The sequence below is a fragment of the Ruditapes philippinarum genome, unplaced genomic scaffold, assembly GCF_026571515.1.
Source record: "Ruditapes philippinarum isolate M1 unplaced genomic scaffold, ASM2657151v2 ctg735_1_1_1_1, whole genome shotgun sequence".
NCBI lineage: Eukaryota > Metazoa > Mollusca > Bivalvia > Venerida > Veneridae > Ruditapes > Ruditapes philippinarum.
The window spans coordinates 183,295-202,707 of record NW_026865931.1 but is presented as its reverse complement, the minus strand read 5'-3'; the positions used below and the strand labels follow the sequence as shown (position 1 = coordinate 202,707).

At 33.7% G+C, this 19,413-nt stretch overlaps 1 protein-coding gene across 7 annotated transcripts in view; it reads left to right on the top strand.

Annotated features, from left to right (window-relative positions):
- The window catches only part of LOC132730769 (protein kinase C delta type-like), a 103,165-nt gene that overhangs the window by 73,802 nt on the left and 9,950 nt on the right, over window positions 1–19,413 (top strand). For 4 of the 7 annotated variants that reach the window (XM_060716766.1, XM_060716764.1, XM_060716765.1 and 1 more), the window contains 6 exons: window positions 8,938–9,094; window positions 9,922–9,953; window positions 14,369–14,454; window positions 16,343–16,472; window positions 17,031–17,182; window positions 18,512–18,664. In XM_060716766.1, coding sequence (XP_060572749.1) covers window positions 8,938–9,094; window positions 9,922–9,953; window positions 14,369–14,454; window positions 16,343–16,472; window positions 17,031–17,182; window positions 18,512–18,664 — 710 coding nt within the window. Of the gene's footprint in view, window positions 1–997; window positions 1,022–8,937; window positions 9,095–9,921; window positions 9,954–14,368; window positions 14,455–16,342; window positions 16,473–17,030; window positions 17,183–18,511; window positions 18,665–19,413 lie in introns of all 7 variants that reach the window. The other 3 variants (XM_060716762.1, XM_060716759.1, XM_060716761.1) reach the window with 1 other exon arrangement.

Here is a 19,413-nt window from a genome sequence, read left to right as displayed (position 1 = left end):
ATAAAAGAGCAGCATTATTCAAATTTTTAAGGTGTCAAGTGCAAAGTGGTTGTTCCTATAAAATAGTTTGGCATTTGCCACAGATCAAATATAAAATTGAATAGTAGTTTGATAAAAAGACCTTAGGCTTAATAATTTAGAACTTGTAATCTAAATCTTTGTTAAAAATTTAAAAAAAAAGTAAAAAAAAAGCAATTACTTAAGACTATAAAATCTATGTGCTTCATTTATGTTTATTAATACCTTGTATTAAAATAACCATCTATTTATAAAATTGTTAAATAGTAAATGTTGTTTACGTATTAAATTATTTTCCTTTGCCAAATACACTATTTTTTCAATGTTTAAGTATTTCAATTGTTGAATTTAACATTTATTCTTTTGTTGGAAATTTATATCTTATTTGGTTATTTTGCATTTTAGCTACAATTTTATCACATCTGATTTCTAAAAAAATTTCCAAATCTTTCTTTTTGTGTGTGTTTGTTTGTTTTGGAAGCAACTAAATTTTCTTGCTTTCTTGTCTGCCCTTTGATTCCTGCTATAAAAGAAAAATGGAATTCTTCAACTTTAATAATTTAATTTTACAGCTACTAAAAACAGTTAAAAGGACAGAATATAAATCTTTTGACATTAAACATAAAATTAAATCTGAAAATTAGGATACCAGTCTGAATTTCTAAGCAAAATTCATTGGCTTATTTGAAGACTAAAATTTGACATTGACAAAATTTAATTACAATGCTGTTAAAGAATGATTCTCAAGTCTTAGATACAAACATAGATATCAAGTTAAAACATGATTTGATTATTAAATATTTACAGTAACATTGTTTAATATTGAATTATGCTTTGAAGATGACGCATGTGATCACTGATCACTGCTATGTTCTCCTTTAATTGCCTTAAATTGTTTGAATATTATTTTAATTAATGTCTTTTAATAGAATTCTGTACTATAAATACATTTTGCAGTTTATGGTGTACTTCTTTACAGGCAGTAAGGATGATAAGAGTAAAAGTATGTCTTTTTACACCAATCTCATTTACAGAGTTGTTGCCCCTGTTATATTTATCTTTTTAAAATTAAAGAATCTATGATAATTTCTGGTGTTTTATTGATCCTTTGCATGATTTTTCCAGGGAGAGAGAAAATAATGTTTCTTGTAAATTATGAGAAAAAAATCCCTTAATTGTATGGGAAAAAAATCAAGAAAAGATGGGCAATAACTCTGCATTGAGAGACATTGCTTTAAATCTGCAGCAAATGTTAAGAACAGTTAGTTTTCAAAATTTATTAACCCTGGCTTTTGATTGTGTGGTTTATCTGTTCTATTAACTAGCACAATGACACTTTTCTTGGAACTCATTTTTTATCCCTTCATTTTGAAAAACTTGTTGAAGAAAAAAATCATGCTAGACTGATATGTATCAGTAGTGTTTTAGATTTAATATAGATTCTTTAATTAGATACGGGAATTTCTCAAATTTATCATATTCTCAGGGCATATAGAGATTAAACTGTCCATTAGTACAACGTTAACAAAGTCCATGATTTTGGCAAGGTATTTAACTGTGGCTTCTATTTTATACGCACTTTTTAAAAACGGGTTGTATAATAGGAATGCCCCTGGCGGGTCGGCGGGCAGGCAGCATCCAATTTTGTCTGAAGCATTATCTCCTACACACATGGAGGAATATTATTAAACTACATAGAACTGTTCACCGCTATCGGAAGCCATGTCATGGCATGAACCAGGTCTCTAAGTTGAAGGTCAAGGTCACACTTAGAGCTCATTGAAAACCCTTTGTCCGAAGCAAATCTTTTACCTGCAATGAGGAATTTCAATATAACTTGGCACAAATATTTACCATTGTGAGGCAGTGTCGCACACAAAAGTTCAGGTAAAAATAAGAAGATTCGTTTAAGGACCATTTAGGGATTGAAACTCAAATGGTCATTATCATTACTATGGTTGTGACACTTAATTTAGGTCAAGATATGCAATGTCAAGGTCACAAAAGATGATGAAGTATAGAGCATAGAAATGTTTGCCACTATGAGAAACAACTATGCATGAATCAAGTCTCTAGGTTAAAGGTTAAGGTCAAACTTAGGGTTCATTGAATGCTTGTTCAGAGCAAAACTTCTACATTCATAAGGGGATTTTGATGCAACTTGGCACAAATGTTAACCATTGTGAGGCTTAGTATTGCGTGCATAATCCAGGTCCCTGCTACCAAAGTAAAGGTCACATAGAGAGGTGAAAGTTAATATAAAAACAGAAGATGTGTACAGGGACCATTAAGTCTTCTTTATTGATGGATCGTAACATAAATGATAATGATTATCACTACAAGTGTGACAAGTGTAATTTAGGCTAATATTTGCAAGGTCAAGGTCACTAGAGATGATTAAATATCCAGATATTGTCTGGATATTGCCCAGAGCATATTGAAACCTATACGCATATTTATAATGCCCACATCTCTGTCAAAAGCTTCTGTGACAGGCGTATTTTGTTACAATGATGCCCTTGTTCCCAAGTTATTTCCTTTTTAAGGTCACTGGGGTCAAGGTCATTGGTGCTAAAATACATTTGCTCATTCTTTATTTATTAACTATCATAGCTTAGTTAGTCCTCTAAATGTGGGGTGAGAGATAGGTAAAAGGGATAAAGGTCAAAGTCATATCTGCTTAGATTTATAAATTTTTGACACTTTTGTTCCTTTCATATTTGGAAGGAACAACCCTTTGGTGGTCCTCCGCAATTTTTGTTATTAATAAGCATTATTTCCTTCCATATAATATAGGGAATAGGTGAACCTTTTATGCCAAATTGGTTAGTCCTTCTGGGGCATAATTATGTGTATAGCTATTAATTTACCTAATATTTGGTTTGTATTTTTGTTTTTTTCTTTTGCTCTGGCCAGAATTAATTAGTGAAGCTTTGAAGATTTAACTTGTAGATAAATATGTCTGTTTGCTATTAGGAGTTAATTGATATTTCTCATATGTTTCTAACTGCTAATTTAAAATTCATGTTGGATTAAGTAGTAAGTCACTTGTGAAGAAGTTGGTAATTACTAGTAAGTTAACTAGGACAACGGCAGTTCCGTGGTTTGACTGCCGAGAGACGACCAAAATGTGTTGTAACCAGTGTTAAAACCAACCAAATACACCAAACCTTCTTCCAACAAGGGATGTAATTTTTTAACATTAAACAAGACATGTTATAATCATCAGAATAAGATCTTGTACGAGTAATGTTTCTTTTTAATATACATTTATACATTTAAATGTAAGAGGCATTCAGGCCAAGCAAATTTATAGGGCTCAATAAATCTAAATAAGCTTTCATGATTGCATCTTAAACTTTTACACACCAAAATTGACTTTTTTTTATTAAAAACTGTTTAATAATGATCAGTATTAAAGAATTTTTGCCCAGAAGTGTATTGTTAACAATTATATTGAGAGTTCAATAGTACTATCTTGACAGTTTAAAGCTGCATTTTATAAATTTCATAAAAAAAAAGAAATAGCTACATTTCGTTAATTTTATGTGTTTTATATTGACTCCTGTTCTTATTTTGGTGTCCATACAACCAAAATGAGTTTTATAAGCATAAAATTCTGCAACCTCATTTTGGCGAAATCAGAAGTACAATTTCTGTTTGCATGAGAAACTCCACCTAAGTTGGCCATATTGGACATCCTTACATAAATAGAAAATCAACAAACATTTTAAGACAGCAGTCTGAAACGTTATATATTTTGCATTATATTTTGGATGTTTTTTATACAAATTCAATCTGTTTTATAAAATGGTGAACGTCAGGGTTATAATGCACCGTGAAACTAGGTAAAAGTCTGTTTTCTCTAGAAAATCCCATATTTGCTGCCGTTACAGTTAGCAAGTTTTGATTTTACCAATGTGACATAGCGCATACACAAGCTAATTATATCTGGTCTTCATTTGCATATTTAAATTTGTATACAAACTTTAGTGTTACGTGAGGTTTTCCTTTTAAAATCTGATAATTAATGAACAATATTTGATGAGATTCATACAACAATACTGTTAAAAAGGTTAATGAAACTATAGAATGGTAAAAAAAAAATGCTTATTTTTTAGCCGGAAAGAAAATTATTTTTACATATATGTATAACATGTAGCTAGCATGTTGTCATTGGTACAGGTTATTTAATTGGTTGTTGAAGGTTATTAATATATCTAATAAATATTTTGATTGGTTGAATTAACTTTCATTTGATGTGATGCTGTAATTTGTTCTAAAGGAAAATTAACAAATTAACAGGTGAAAAGTTTTATTGGTTTATATGTATTTGGAAAGTCATATCTTATTTAATATTAAATTAAACAAGAATACTTTGTCAGAAACATACATAGTACATGTAAAGGGCATTGTAATACTAGTAGTGTTACACAAGTGTTAATTTGCTATAAATTATATAGAATTCACTTACATGTATTATGACTAATTTAGATATTAATTGGAACATTTGTTCATGCTTACATAAGTCTTGTATGCTTTTCCAATATTATCTGTTTATCATGTTTATTTTTAAAGAAGCTGGCATGTCTTGAACCTCTCACCACTGTAGGTTCAAGCTGTGCCAACATCTTCGGATTCTTCATGTGACAAAGCTATCCAGCTAGCTTAAGGAACCGAACTTAAGGATCATTGATGGTTCCACGCAGGTGCCTGTTTGTGAGGCCGACTTAAATAATGCATGTAGGGGCACCTGAGGTGTCCTCCACCAGTATAGCTGGGATTACCTAATGACCTACACTATGTTGATGCCATGTTAAACCGAACCCCCAAAAAAATATATATAAATTATTTATGATAATAGTATATGTCAGACCTGTTTAAAAAGCTTTTTGTTAAGTAAAACTTTGGATAAAGTGAATATTTTGAGATAAAGACCAAAGTAAACTTCCTTCTTGTGATTGATTTATATCCACTATGTGTTTGGCTTTTATCTATTGCACTTTAATGAGAGAAATAGACACTTGAGTAGATATCTAATCTATTTATAGAATCACTGTTATTTATAGAACCACTATAGAGATAAACTTTGTCTTATTTATTCTTCTATTTCATATTTCTGTAACAATGTAACTTCCATATTTTGGAAATTCTTCCATCATGTATTACTTAAACATTTGATGTTAATTCAGATAATTCATAATTTCAGAAACATCAAAATTCTGAACCTTTTGGCTAGTCCCAAAGGTGTCCAGTTTTCAGAAGTTACACTGTATTATAATTCAACTACCCCACCATGCTGCTTTTATCAATGTTATTTTTTAAAGGAGCATGGATTCAGATATATTTATCATTTATATTTTTTATTGCCAAAAAGGAGATTCGGAACATTAGGAATAAATATGCTGTAAATTTTCAAAAAACTTCATGGAAACTTTTTTTACGAAAATAAATTAAAAATTGTCATGACAAAGGATGATAAGAAATTTTTATGCCCCCACAGAGTGGGAGCATATAGCGTTGCACTTGTCCGTCGAGTGTCCGTACGTCTGTTCGAGCAAACATTTATGAGCTTCATTCCGTAGTTAAATAAAGAACAAATAAAGAACAAAAACTCATAAAATTAAAATTAAGAGCTATTTTTTTGTTTTTATGAGCTAATTTTGCTTATGGACGTAGGTCCAGGTGGTGTTTATCAGCTGATTTGCCTCATAAATGTCAAAAGTTGGCGTCTGTCCGTCCGTACGTCCCGAAATCTTGTGAACGCAACTCCTCTTAAACCGGATGGCAGATTTTGCTTAAACTTCCAGGGATGAACAACCTTAATGTGTAGATGGTAGTAAAGGAAGGAATTTTTGCTGCGACCAAATTTAACAGAATTATGGCCCTTTGTTGATTTTTTTCACTATATACTATGTAGAAATTTTGTGAACGCAACTCCTCTTAAACCGGATGGCAGATTTTGCTTAAACTTCCAGGGATGAACAACCTTAATGTGTAGATGGTAGTTAAGGAAGGAATTTTGCTGCGACCAAATTTAAGAGAATTATGGCCCTTTGTTGATTTTTCACTATATACTAAGTAGAAATTTTGTGAAGGCAACTCCTCTTAAACCGGATGGCAGATTTTGCTTAAACTTCCAGGGATGAACAACCTTAATGTGTAGATGGTAGTAAAGGAAGGAATTTTTGCTACGACCAAATTTAACAGAAATGTGGCCCTTTGTTGATTTTTAGTTTTCAACTTGTGGCACATGTAGTCCAAAAAATATTTGACCTAGAGTCATAAGATTGACAGAACAGTGGCGTGTGGGGGCATCTGTGTCCTATGGACACATTTCTAGTTATGCCCCCATTTCGAAGAAAAGGGGGTATATTGCTTTGCACTTGTCGGTCCGTCGGTCTGTCGGTCCGTCGGTCCGTAGACCAAATGGTTTCCGAGTGATAACTAAAGAACCCTTAGGCCTAGGAACTTCAAACTTGGTATGGTGATTGGTCATGACAAGTAGATGACCCCTATTGATTTTGGGGTCAAGGGGTCAAAGGTCAAGGTCACATTGACCTTGTAAGCAAAAACAGTTTCCGATCAATAACTAAAGAACCTTAAGGCCTAGGAACTTCAAACTTGGTATGGTGATTGTCATGATCAGTAGATGACCCCTATAGATTTTGGGGTCAAGGGGTCAAAGGTCAAGGTCACATTGACCTTGTAAGCAAAAACGGTTTCCGATCAATAAGTTAAGAACCTTAAGGCCTAGGAACTTCAAACTTGGTATGGTGATTGGTCATGATCAGTAGATGACCCCTATTGATTTTGGGGTCAAGGGGTCAAAGGTCAAGGTCACATTGACCTCTTGGGTAAAAGCAGTTTCCAATCAATAACTAAAGAACCCTTAGGCCTAGGAACTTCAAACTTGGTATGGTGATTGGTCATGACCAGCAGATGACCTATTGTTTTTAGGGTCAAGGGGTCAAAGGTCATGTAACATTGACCTTGTAGGTAAAAACGGTTTCCGATCAATTAACTAAAAACGCTTAGGCCTAGGAACTTCAAACTTTGTATGATGATTGGTGGTGACCAGCAGATGACCCCTATTGAGTTTTTGGTCAAGGGGTCAAAGGTCAAGGTCACATCGACTTTGTAAGTAAAAACGGTTTCTGATCAATAACTTAAAAACGCTTAGGCCTAGGAACTTCAAACTTGGTATGGTGATTTTTCATGACCAGCAGATTACCCCTTTCGATTTTGGGATCAAGGGGTCAAAGGTTAAGGTCACATTGACCTTGTAAGTAAAAACGGTTTCTGATCAATAACTAAAGAACGCTTCGGCCTAGGAACTTCAAACTTGGCATAGTGATTGGTCATGATCAGCAGATGACCCCTATTGATTTTGGGGTCAAAGGTCAAGGTCACATTGACCTTGTATGTTAAAACGGTTTCGGATCAATAATAAAAGAACCCTTAGGCCTAGGAACTTCAAACTTGGCATGGTGATTAGTCATGACCAGCAAATGACCCCTATTGATTTTGGGGTCAAGGGGTCAAAGGTCAAGGTCACATTGACCTTGTAAGTAAAAACGGTTTCTGATCAATTAACTAAAAACGCTTAGGCCTAGGAACTTCAAACTTTGTATGATGATTGGTCTTGACCAGCAGATGACCCCTATTGAGTTTTGGGTCAAGGGGTCAAAGGTCAAGGTCATGACCAGTAGATACTTGATAACCCTTATTAATTGTTTGATCACTGGGTCAGAAGTCATGCATAATTACCTTATCACATGAATAATTGGCTGCTGATAGGGGGCATACATGTTTTACAAACATATCTTGTTTAATTTTGTTTTTGTCTTAAATATTGACAGTATTTTATGTATTATGACCAATATTCTATTTTGATCAATATTTTGTTAAGAAAAAAGCATTTACGCTAGATATTGTGATTGTAACTCACTGAAGTGTTGTTATTTTGATATTCTGTTCAAAATCAAACATATTACAGTAGATGTATTGATCGGCAATCAGAAATGACGATAAAAAGTCTAGATAGTATAGCTTATATCAAACTATGTTTTTATTCTAGAGAGGCAGATTATCAGTTTACTTTCCAATAAGTTTGTCAAATGAAATTTCTGAATACTTGTGCCTTTAAACTTTTTTTATGAATTTTAACTTCAAAAAACAGTTAAATGACTTCATTTTAACCTAGAATATTGGTTAGATGTATTGTAGGCTAAAAAAATTATGATATAAAACAATTTGAACTGCTAATTGAACTTCTTGCTGAAACTACAGGTTAATAAGTTTTTTTGTTTTTTTTTAAAATCTCTGAAGTGCAAAAATGGTTTGTAACAAAGCTGTTGGATTTATTATGCATGTTTTTTTTTATTGGTTACATAATTGTCACCTTTACCCTGCTGATTTTAATATTTGCCACCAGTATAAAGCCACACCAACCTGCACATTGTGCAGTCTTAACACAAACTCTATACTATTCGCTGACTTACTTTAAACGTTCATTTTGATATCCCTATCGTTGATAATGGACAGTTCTAGAAATGGAAACTGGACAAGTTCATTTTCAGAAATTCAGCAGGGTAAAGAGTTAAAGTATCCGCTCATATACATGTAATTTCTCTCTTTGAGAGTTATTAATATTCTGCAAGGCATATATGTATAAAACAAAATTTTGATAAATATGAAATATTAATTTTTTTTTAAGTATTTAACTAAATGTCTGTGTACTGGAAATGCTGATATGGTGCAGAAAAATTAATGATTTTCAAAGAAATAAGGGTTACATTGGTATTGTCAGTTGTCAGTTATTGTCAACCTATATTTTGATAGAATATTAGGAGCAGTAAATTTGTTCTGTATTGCCAGATTCATCTTTAATAATTTATTTTATATTTCCTTGTACAGAAATGCAGCCTTCCGTTACTGAGAAGCAGCAAGGGGGAATCACTAGACGCCGTGGTGCAATTAAACAGCAAAAAGTTCATGAGGTCAGAGGTCATCAGTTCATTGCCAAGTTTTTCCGGCAACCGACATTCTGTTCTTACTGCAATGATTTTTGTTGGTACGAATATTTCGGGTTTTTTTAATATCGTCCAATTGTAACCTTTTCTCTGCAAAATTTATGTAGTTGTCTTATCCAATTCTGAATTTATAAATGTCTCTAATATTATGCCCCTTTTGAAAAAGTTCAGATACCGTAAAATTCCTAATAAACGCCCCTCCCCTAATAAAGGCCCCCCCAGGCCTTTTGATAAGGAAAACAATCTACGAATCCATAGAATTTTATAGTAAACACATACATGTATAATATGAACTTTATATAATTATTTAATAATAGCCCCCCCTTTTCGAAAATGTTTAGCCCGCGGGGGCGTTTAATAGGAATTTTACGGTATACATCTATATTACTTATAACATGTTGACCGCTTTGTTGGTCAGTGCATCAAATCTTGTTTGATAAATAACTATACATTTATAACACTTTGTCTACTGTCGGGAGGTTGGTCATGACATAGATATGATCCCAATTGTTTTTGAGATCAAAAGGTCAAAGTTCAAGGTCATGATGGTCAGAGTGACTAAAATGACTTCGGCAATCAATAACCAATAAACACAGCTTCAGTTTTCAATCCTTAGATTTGAGAAGGAGATATATTGATCATGATGAAGTTGATATGTAGGTCAATAGATCAAAGATCAAGGTCACAGTAAGTGAACTTCATTTCAAAAGCTGGCCTATATAGTCTTTAGATTTGGTAGTGTGGAGGATAACAGGACTGATTTGTTGCCATTAGTGTAAGTACTAAAACTTGGGACCTTCAAAGGCCTAAATGATGTTAAATTATATTTTAATGAAAGATAACCTAAAGTCTGAATTTTCTTTTTCAGGGGATTGAACAAACAGGGATACCAATGCAAAGGTAAAGAAAAAAAAATGTATTAAGTAACATCTGCAAATACAAATCCTTAACACACTTAATTCTTGAATTACCTAAGGCACGGTGCATATCCATATCGGTACCCTCTTTGCGAAATCTGCTGAAACGGTACCCTCTCTGAACATGCACAGGTTATTCTCTGCTCAAAACAAACCAGCGATGGATACCAATCCAGTAAAATTTCATTGTAATAAGGAAAGGAGGTATGTCACGTAGAAAAGATGTATACCACGGAACACTAGGATGTTTTATTTATGCGCTGATTTGTCATGTGCCCGATTTTCATGTGTTACCGTAGTGTTGGGAATCGGATGACAAACTCATAATCGATTAATCGGAACAATCGGACAGGCCCTCCGATCAATTAATCGGAATAATCGGACTGAATGTTTTCCAGCATAACTAACTAGAAAATAGAAATCATTATAACTTTTATTTAATATAAATTAATGTTTTTATCTAATTGTCTATTTAACGTATTACAAAATACAAATTCTTCAGTCAGGACAAAGTTTACATACATGTAATGATTTTCATATTCATATTCAGAAAAATCAATGTGTCCTTGTTGCCAGCATTTACTTATTTAATCAAAAATAAAGTTTTTATTTAATTGCCTATTTCACAATCGAGCTAAAATAAATATGGCTAAACTAACTAAAGGAAATTTTGAGATTCAGGGTTCCAATTCCTGTGGGAACTATTCATGGTCATATAAATTATAATAAATTAATAACTGCTACCAATAATTGATATAATGTATCTATGTGATTAATTAGTTAATTTAATATGCATGATCAGGAATAAAAATGTGAGTTACCATTTCACATAAACAATTTAATTATTTTATTTCATTTTTTATAAGAGAATCGCCGTACCATAAACGGTGTCATGGTAAATATAAGTTGAGCAGCCTTTTAAATTTATTATTTAACATTATAAATGGACAGAGTAACGAAGATTGTTACAGTAAAATACAGTATCAGAATCCGTTTTTAATTTAAACGGCCATGTTATTTTCGTGAAGATTGAAGAGTATTCATATTAAATAGCGCAAAGCTAAAAAACTACGAAAAATAACTACCACAAAGGAACAAAAAATTAACACTAAGCGACAATCGATTCTGTTCGACCACAATCGATGTCGGCGACATTATCAACATACCGATCTATAATCGGATAGCGGCGACAATCGGACCATCACTAACTGTAACTTCACAATAAGCTACAAAAAATCGACATGTCTTGCTTCGCCCATCACCTCGACATATTTTTCGGGCTGAAATGAACCTGTGGCTTGATTATATATGCATCATACATATTTAATATGTTCATATACATATCATCTTCGGACAAATGGCAGTATATTGTCAAAAATAAATGTAAAGTTCATAATAACACCCTACTTTCAGTTTTGCAGCGGCACGGGCTACCTCTCTTCATTTGAATTTTTATATCACAGGTACCCTCTCATTATTTAACACATAGGTACCCTCAAAGCACGACATATGCTTTTTTGCGTTAATCGTTTAGTATGTAATATTTACATAAAAGTAAAAAGTATTACTACATACACACTTAACGATTAACGCAAATAAAGGCATATGTCGTGCTTTGAGGGTACCTATGTGTTAAATAATGAGAGGGTACCTGTGATATAAAAATTCAAATGAAGAGAGGTAGCCCGTGCCGCTGCAAAACCGAAAGTAGGGTTTTTTATGAATTTTACATTTATTTTTGACAATATACTGCCATTTGTCCGAAGATGATGTGTAAATGAACATATTAAATATGTATGATGCATATATAATCAAGCCACAGGTTCATTTCAGCCCGAAAAATATGTCGAGGTGATGGGCGAAGCAAGACATGTCGATTTTTTGTAGCTTATTGTGAAGTTACAGTACATGAAAATCGGGCACATGACAAATCAGCGCATAAATAAAACATCCTAGTGTTCCGTGGTATACATCTTTTCTACGTGACATACCTCCTTTCCTTATTACAATGAAATTTTACTGGATTGGTATCCATCGCTGGTTTGTTTTGAGCAGAGAATAACCTGTGCATGTTCAGAGAGGGTACCGTTTCAGCAGATTTCGCAAAGAGGGTACCGATATGGATATGCACCGTGTAAGGTTTTTAGTGAAATCTTTTTAATACATTGTGGACACTATGTACAGAGATAATCACTGATATTTCCTTGATTGTTTGCTTTTCCCAGATTGGAAAACATGGATTGATGTCTGGAAAACATGGAGATACCATATGACCAGAACAGTGTTGTAACTTTAGATTATTTGATGGGACTTAAGATTATAAAATGGTGCATGCTTGTAGTTACTGTTGCTTTTGCTGTTAAAAAAAGCCCTTAAGTTTATTGATAAAAGCATAGCATTGTTGGAATTGCAGTATCAAAGTCATTAAATTGTGCAATGTGCAGTTTAACTACCGATATTAGTCTATATGGAATGTTAGAGAAGATGCCACAAAATAAATTTATTGTAGTCAGTCAGCCAGTTCATTTTTGTCAAGCCGGCTTCTGTTGAGCTTGACTTAGTCGTCACTTTTGGCGTATTTTTCGGTGTATGTGCGTGCTTCCATCCGTGGGTGCATCCTTCCGGATTTGTCCGGTCTGTATCTTGCTCATTCATTGAAGGATAACAAAATATTTTGGTAGAAATGGGGTGGTGTGTGCACGCATGACCCAGGTCCCCGGCTCAAAGGTCAAGGTCACACTTTGGATCAGGGCAAAACCCATGTCCAGAGTGTAACTCCTACATGCATAAAGGGATTTTAATATAACTTGGGACAAATGTTCTCCAAAGTAAGTCTGAGTGTCAGGCGAAAATTTCAGGTGTCTATGGTCAAGGTCACACTTATGGGTCAAAGGTCAAATAACAAAATAAAACATTCATTTGCAAGTATAACTTCTATATGCATGAAGGGATTTTAATATAACTAAGGACAAATGTTCCTTAAAGTGAGGCAGAGTGTGACGTGAAAGATTCAGGTGTCTGAGGCAAAGGTCAAGATCATATTTAGGAGTCCAAGGTCAAATAACAAAATAAAACATTAATTTACGGGTATAAGTTCTATATACATTGGTGGATTTTAATATAACTTAGCACAAATGTTGAGTTGATGTTGAGTTTAGTTGTCTCGCGCAAAAGGAAGGTCAAGGTCACAAGAGGTCAAAGGTCAAATGAAAATATTAAAATCTGTTTCTTGGTGCTGTATCTTGCTAATAATATGCTTTGAAGATTTAATATGCTGAGTGGTCAGAAAACTTTTGTTTAGCCTGCTTGCGCTGAGCTTGACATAGTTGTCAAAATGGCTGTTCAGTGTTTGTGTGTGTGTGCGTCCAAACTTTTCCATACTATAACTTTTTCGTACATGGAGGAATTTTCAAATTATGTGAAGTGAGTATTTTAGGCACAAATGTTCATCATGAGACTTCATGTTATGCACATGAACCAGTTCGCCAGGTCAGGGGTCAAGGTCACCTAAGATGATGCAATGTGAAGAGTTTGCCTTAGAGGCTGTGTTGGGAACATCTCACCTAATATTGTATACATCTTTCTCGTTGATCTCAGGTTTGAATTAAGACAAGCAGGCTCGACATTCTGCCCATGGGCATGTCCTGTGTTCCTTAGGAATGTTTTTCAAATCCAAATGTGTTTTTTATGTGTGTGTGACAATTTTTCATTATATTCTCCCATTTCAACAACTTTCTGATATATTAGTTCATTAAATATTGTTACTAGTGTCAAAGCCTTCCTGTCTGAGATCAAAATTAAAATCATTTCCTTGCTTTGATTAAAATATTTATACATTGTAATGGGATTCCAATGTAAGATGTTTAATATTTACCTGTCTGGAACTGTTCATTTTTTGTCTTATAATTTTTTCAAAAATATCTCAACAACTAAATGTTTATGACATTAGTTAGAGAATAACGCTCAAAACTAATATCCTCAGAATTACTCTGTAATAGAGAATATAGAGTGTAATATAAGGTGTCTGTCTCAACTCTAAACTCAAAGCTTGTATAACATGTAATTAAATACAGTAAAACCTGAGCTGAGAAACGTCTATTTTTGAAGCCAAAGGTTTAGGGCGTTTACAGAGAGATGTTTGTTTTTTAGAGGTTAGATTTAGTACGAAGTCTTGCTTCGGGAAAAATTGAAACTCATGATATAAAGAAATTATTGCTGTACATATATTGGTATAGTCTGTAATTTTAGCTTGCATGATTAATAAGCTGAAAAATGACCTTCTCATCCAAGGTTTATTTCCAGTGTGTATTAAATTTTAATTGTGAAATTTTGATATATTTATTTTATCATTTTCCATATTTTTTTTATGAATAAGTATGTTTTTATTCTGATTTTCAGTATGTAATTGTGCGGTACACAAAAAATGTCACGGAAAAATTCTTGGAAATTGTCCGGGCAGTGCAAAGGACAGTCGAGAAACAAAGGTAGATGTTGCTATATTTTGTTTTATTTTATAACATTATAGACTTGTCAATTCTCTATCAGTTTATCTGTCCAGTCAATTAACCCATATCCTCCTTTCTGCACATGATTTTACCAGTGTGGCCAGCGCTGATCAAGATCCAGGATCTGTGGTGTTAGTTATTCAAACAGTTCTAATTTTGACAATTTCCCTAAAAATTATACATAGTTTTGTGTACATTGTAAGATGGACACTGCTATTTAAGATATCTAGCATATTAAGGATTAACATCAGCTTTATATAAATATTTCAAGTTATATCAACAAAATAAAATTCTTCTAACACAATGTATAATAATAATGAATAAGTTTGTATATTTGTATATCCATGCAAATTATCCGCAGACAAAATTCTTACAAACACTTAAAATTGTTTTGTACAAAAGTTAAGATAAATTTCCTCTCGGATCAGGTGTATTGGCAGTCATGAAGTTAACCTTTTATTTCTCAGAACAACAACGTCAATTGCCATAACCTTCATCATCATGATCTTATTGTGTATTTTCATGCTGTCTTTGTAGAAAGTAATAAAGTTTATAAAAAGGCTTTTGAACTAACCAAAAAAATATCAATAAACCTTTTAATTATATGTTTAGTTTCTACAGTTACTGTTTTTAAATACCAAGCCAGACTTCTCGTTAAAGGTTACCTCTTAATTATAATTGGTATCTGAGATTACCAATATCAGCTTCTCTGTTTTCCTGTAAAGTATATGTTCAATGTCTTATTGTGTCGCCTTGAAAAAGGCGACATATAGGGGTTACTTTTGTCGGCGGCGTCGTTGTCGGTGTCGGCGTCGGCGTCCCCTTAAGCTTGTCCGGAGCATAAGTCAGTCATTATAAGTTGGGTTGACTTCAAACTTGGAATGCATGCTTCTTATAATGACCCGAAGTGCAGTGCATAAGAACCGGTACTCTGCACTTCCTATTTTTTGAGTTATTGCCCTGTGTTAAATTTCATACTTCATTTTTGTCCGGGCCATCTCTCCTAAAGTATAAAAGCTATGGACTTGAAACTTCATAGGATGATAGTTCTCATTAAGAAGAAGTGCAGTGCACAAGAACTGGTACTCTGACTTTCTTATTCTTTGAGTTATTGCCCTTTGTTAATTTTCATACTTTATTTTTGTCCGGACCATTTCTCCTAAAGTATAAAAGCTATGGACTTGAAACTTCATAGGATGATAGATCTCATTAAGAAGAAGTGCAGTGCACAAGAACTGGTACTCTGCATTTCTTATTTTTTGAGTTATTGCCCTTTGTTAATTTTCATACTTTATTTTTGTCAGGGCCATTTCTCCTAAAGTAAAAGAGCTATGGACTTGAAACTTCATAGGATGATAGATCTCATTAAGAAGAAGTGCAGTGCACAAGAACTGGTACTCTGCATTTCTTATTTTTTGAGTTATTGCCCTTTGTTAATTTTCATACTTCATTTTTGTCCGGGCCATTTTTCCTAAAGTAAAAAAACTATGGACTTGAAACTTCATAGGATGATAGATCTCATTAAGAAGAAGTGCAGTGCCCAAGAACTGGTACTCTGCATTTCTTATTTTTTGAGTTATTGTCCTTTGTTTATTTTCATACTTTATTTTTGTCCAGGCCATTTCTCAATAATTATAAAAGCTTTAGATATGAAACTTAATAGGATGATAGATCTTATTGATAAGAAGTGCAGTGCACAGAAACTGCTTCTCTGCATTTCTTATTTTTTGAGTTATTGCCTTTTGTTGATTTTCAAATTTCATTTTTGTCCTGGCCATTTCTCCTAAACTACATTGTTCACAAGGCGACACATCCGACTCTCGGAGTTCTAGTATTTTAAATCAAAATCTGTATAATTTTTTTCCAGATGTTAACTGAAAGATTTAATATAAATGTACCACACAAGTTTAAGGTGAACAATTACATGTCTCCAACATTTTGTGACCACTGTGGAACACTACTCTATGGTCTTTTCAGACAAGGACTAAAATGTCAAGGTTTGTATATTTTTTATTACCTCCCTTTATTGCAGGGAAATTTTGATTATTATCAATAAAGTCATAAATTCCTATGATTGACAATTAAACGTTTGCAGACAGAAATTATTGAGGAAGACAGTTATATTAATACCTAGAAAGGTGAAGGCATTTCCTGGTAATAAATGTGTTTTGTTTAAAAGTCTCACCGTTTTTTACATAATTGTCATAAGCGTCGAATGTCAATTTCACATATTATATTTCACTTGGAATCATTATCAATGAATTGAGTTCTTATTCTACTGCGAGGATCTATGTTCTGTAATATAGTGTTTGTATTTAATTGGGAGAGTTTATATTATACTGAATGAAGTTCTTATTCTATTTAATCAATTTTTTATTTTTTAGATTATAGAACATATCTTATTAGGCAGAGTTCTTTATCCTGTGGCATTATTTTTCAAAATTATTTGCTAAAGATGTATGCAGGCAATCAATTGCACAGTTGAATTCATTTTAAACATTTTACATTTCATTTCAGTTTTTAAATACTTGAAATTGATTTTTTGTTGTTAACAGTTTGTTCTGTAAACTGCCACAAAAAGTGTGAGAAGTTCATGCCCAATTTATGCGGAGTCAATCAGAAATTATTTGCTGAAGTATTACAGACAGTGAAGAAATCAGGTGATGATCGTAGAACTTCCGTTTCCCCTGATAAAACAGGAGCTGGGGTAAGTTTTAATTCATAAGAAAATTGTTCTTTGGTTTTATTGGATTTAGTGGTGGCTGAACAGTATGAAATTGAATTTTATCAAGAAGATATTTACTTTTTCCTACCCAACATTTTTGGTGTAATGTATATATGGTGCAGCTGAGGCCCTCCTTCAACAGTCTGTTTTAGCTGAGGCCCTCCTTCAACAGTCTGTTTTAGCTGAGGGCCCTCCTTCAACAGTCTGCTTAAGCTGAGGCCGTCCTTCAACAGTCAGCTTTAGCTGAGGCCTTCCTTCAACAGTCAGCTTTAGCTGAGGCCCTCCTTCAACAGTCTGCTTTAGCTGAGGCCCTCCTTCAACAGTCTGTTTTAGCTGAGGGCCCTCCTTCAACAGTCTGTTTTAGCTGAGGGCCCTCCTTCAACAGTCAGCTTTAGCTGAGGCCTTCCTTCAACAGTCTGCTTTAGCTGAGGCCCTCCTTCAACAGTCAGCTTTAGCTGAGGCCTTCCTTCAACAGTCTGCTTTAGCTGAGGCCCTCCTTCAACAGTCTGCTTTAGCTGAGGCCCTCCTTCAACAGTCTGTTTTAGCTGAGGGCCCTCCTTCAACAGTCAGCTTTAGCTGAGGCCTTCCTTCAACAGTCAGCTTTAGCTTAGGCCCTCCTTCAACAGTCTGCTTTAGCTTAGGCCCTCCCTTAACAGTCTGCTTTAGCTAGAGAGTCATATGACCTCACTAAATTAAATGTAGGTGAAACTTTAAATAAAGATAATAGCAAGTGATAATATACCAGACCAGATGCTTGGCCTATTGGCACAAACAGATTTTGCCTATGCTAACAGTGCAGACCAAGAACATTCAGCATGTCCTTGCCGTCTTATCATGATCTGCACTGTTCATGACTGACTTAGTTCTCTAAGTGATGTTTTTCTACCAGACACTTTAAGATATATAGTTAGGTAAGGGTTAAAAGTACAATAACTGTACTGTATAAGTGGATATTTCAGTGTGTTTGAAAAGTTAGCAAATTTAAAATTCCAGATTTTTCTTGTGAGGAAATATAAGTGAATCATGCCAGGGTATAATAAAATGACATGTTGGGTGATATTAACGCTAGAGAAAATTTTAGGGGTTTTCGACAATTCGCGAAATTCTCCAATATTTCTGTGTGACTAACTTAACCCACTAATACAGTATGTGTTTAACGGCATGATGAGTATGAATAAATCACAAAATATGTATTAAATAACCTTAAGTCTTGATGTGTACATGTATGTATTACTGATAGATAACTGTAATGTATACAATGTCAAAATTACAAGAATTGTATGCAAAGTTATATTTTACGTCTGGTAACAGAAAGCGGATGAAGATTCGTCTGAGGAGGAAGGTTATGAACAAGTTTGGGACAAGCAGAATCGTGATGTCCCACCTGCCCCACCACCTAAAAAGAGATTCTCTCCTGAACAGTTTAATATGCTCAAAGTTCTTGGAAAAGGAAGTTTCGGAAAGGTATGTTTTACATCAATAAAAGTTAATAAAAAGAATAAGGGAAATGGAAATGGACCTACGTTTCAATAGCCTTCATCAGGGTGAATCAATAAAAGTTGAAAAATGTTTAAGATATTTTTAGCCATCAAAAGGTTATTTATAGCTGTGAAATTTACTTGATCCCTGTATGCTTTCTTGCAATGTAACTGAATGGTTTAAAGTCGTTAGATTATTTTATAAATCTGCTAAAAATTTTGAACCAAGAAGGTCACACGTTATATCACTTAGCTTTAACTTCAAAACTTTTGTGCAAATTTAATGATTTGTTGTTTGGCTATTCGTGTTAATTGTCTATTTTCTTATTTGGGTTGGTCTGTCAACAACATGTGTAGAACCAATCTGCCATTGATTTACAATGTACATCGGATGCTGTGTGTAACCCACTGAAATATGAGGCAGTTGATATTATAGTTTTGATTGGCCTGTCAACAGGATAACAAAATGTGCACAACCATAATCTCATTGACTTTCAATGTACATTGCTGTGTAACCCACAGATTAAATGTAAATTATAGATGATTGTGAGTCATGGTATGCCTTTTGACATGTGCAGATTTTGTAACTGCATGGACTCTCAATGAGCTGAAAACAGCAAGGAGATGATAGTGTGTCAAGCAGTGTTTACAAATATCCCCCACATTGTGGATATTCATGCCCATGTATTTACGTCCTCAGTATTCCTATGTTTAAATTATATTTGTTACACATCT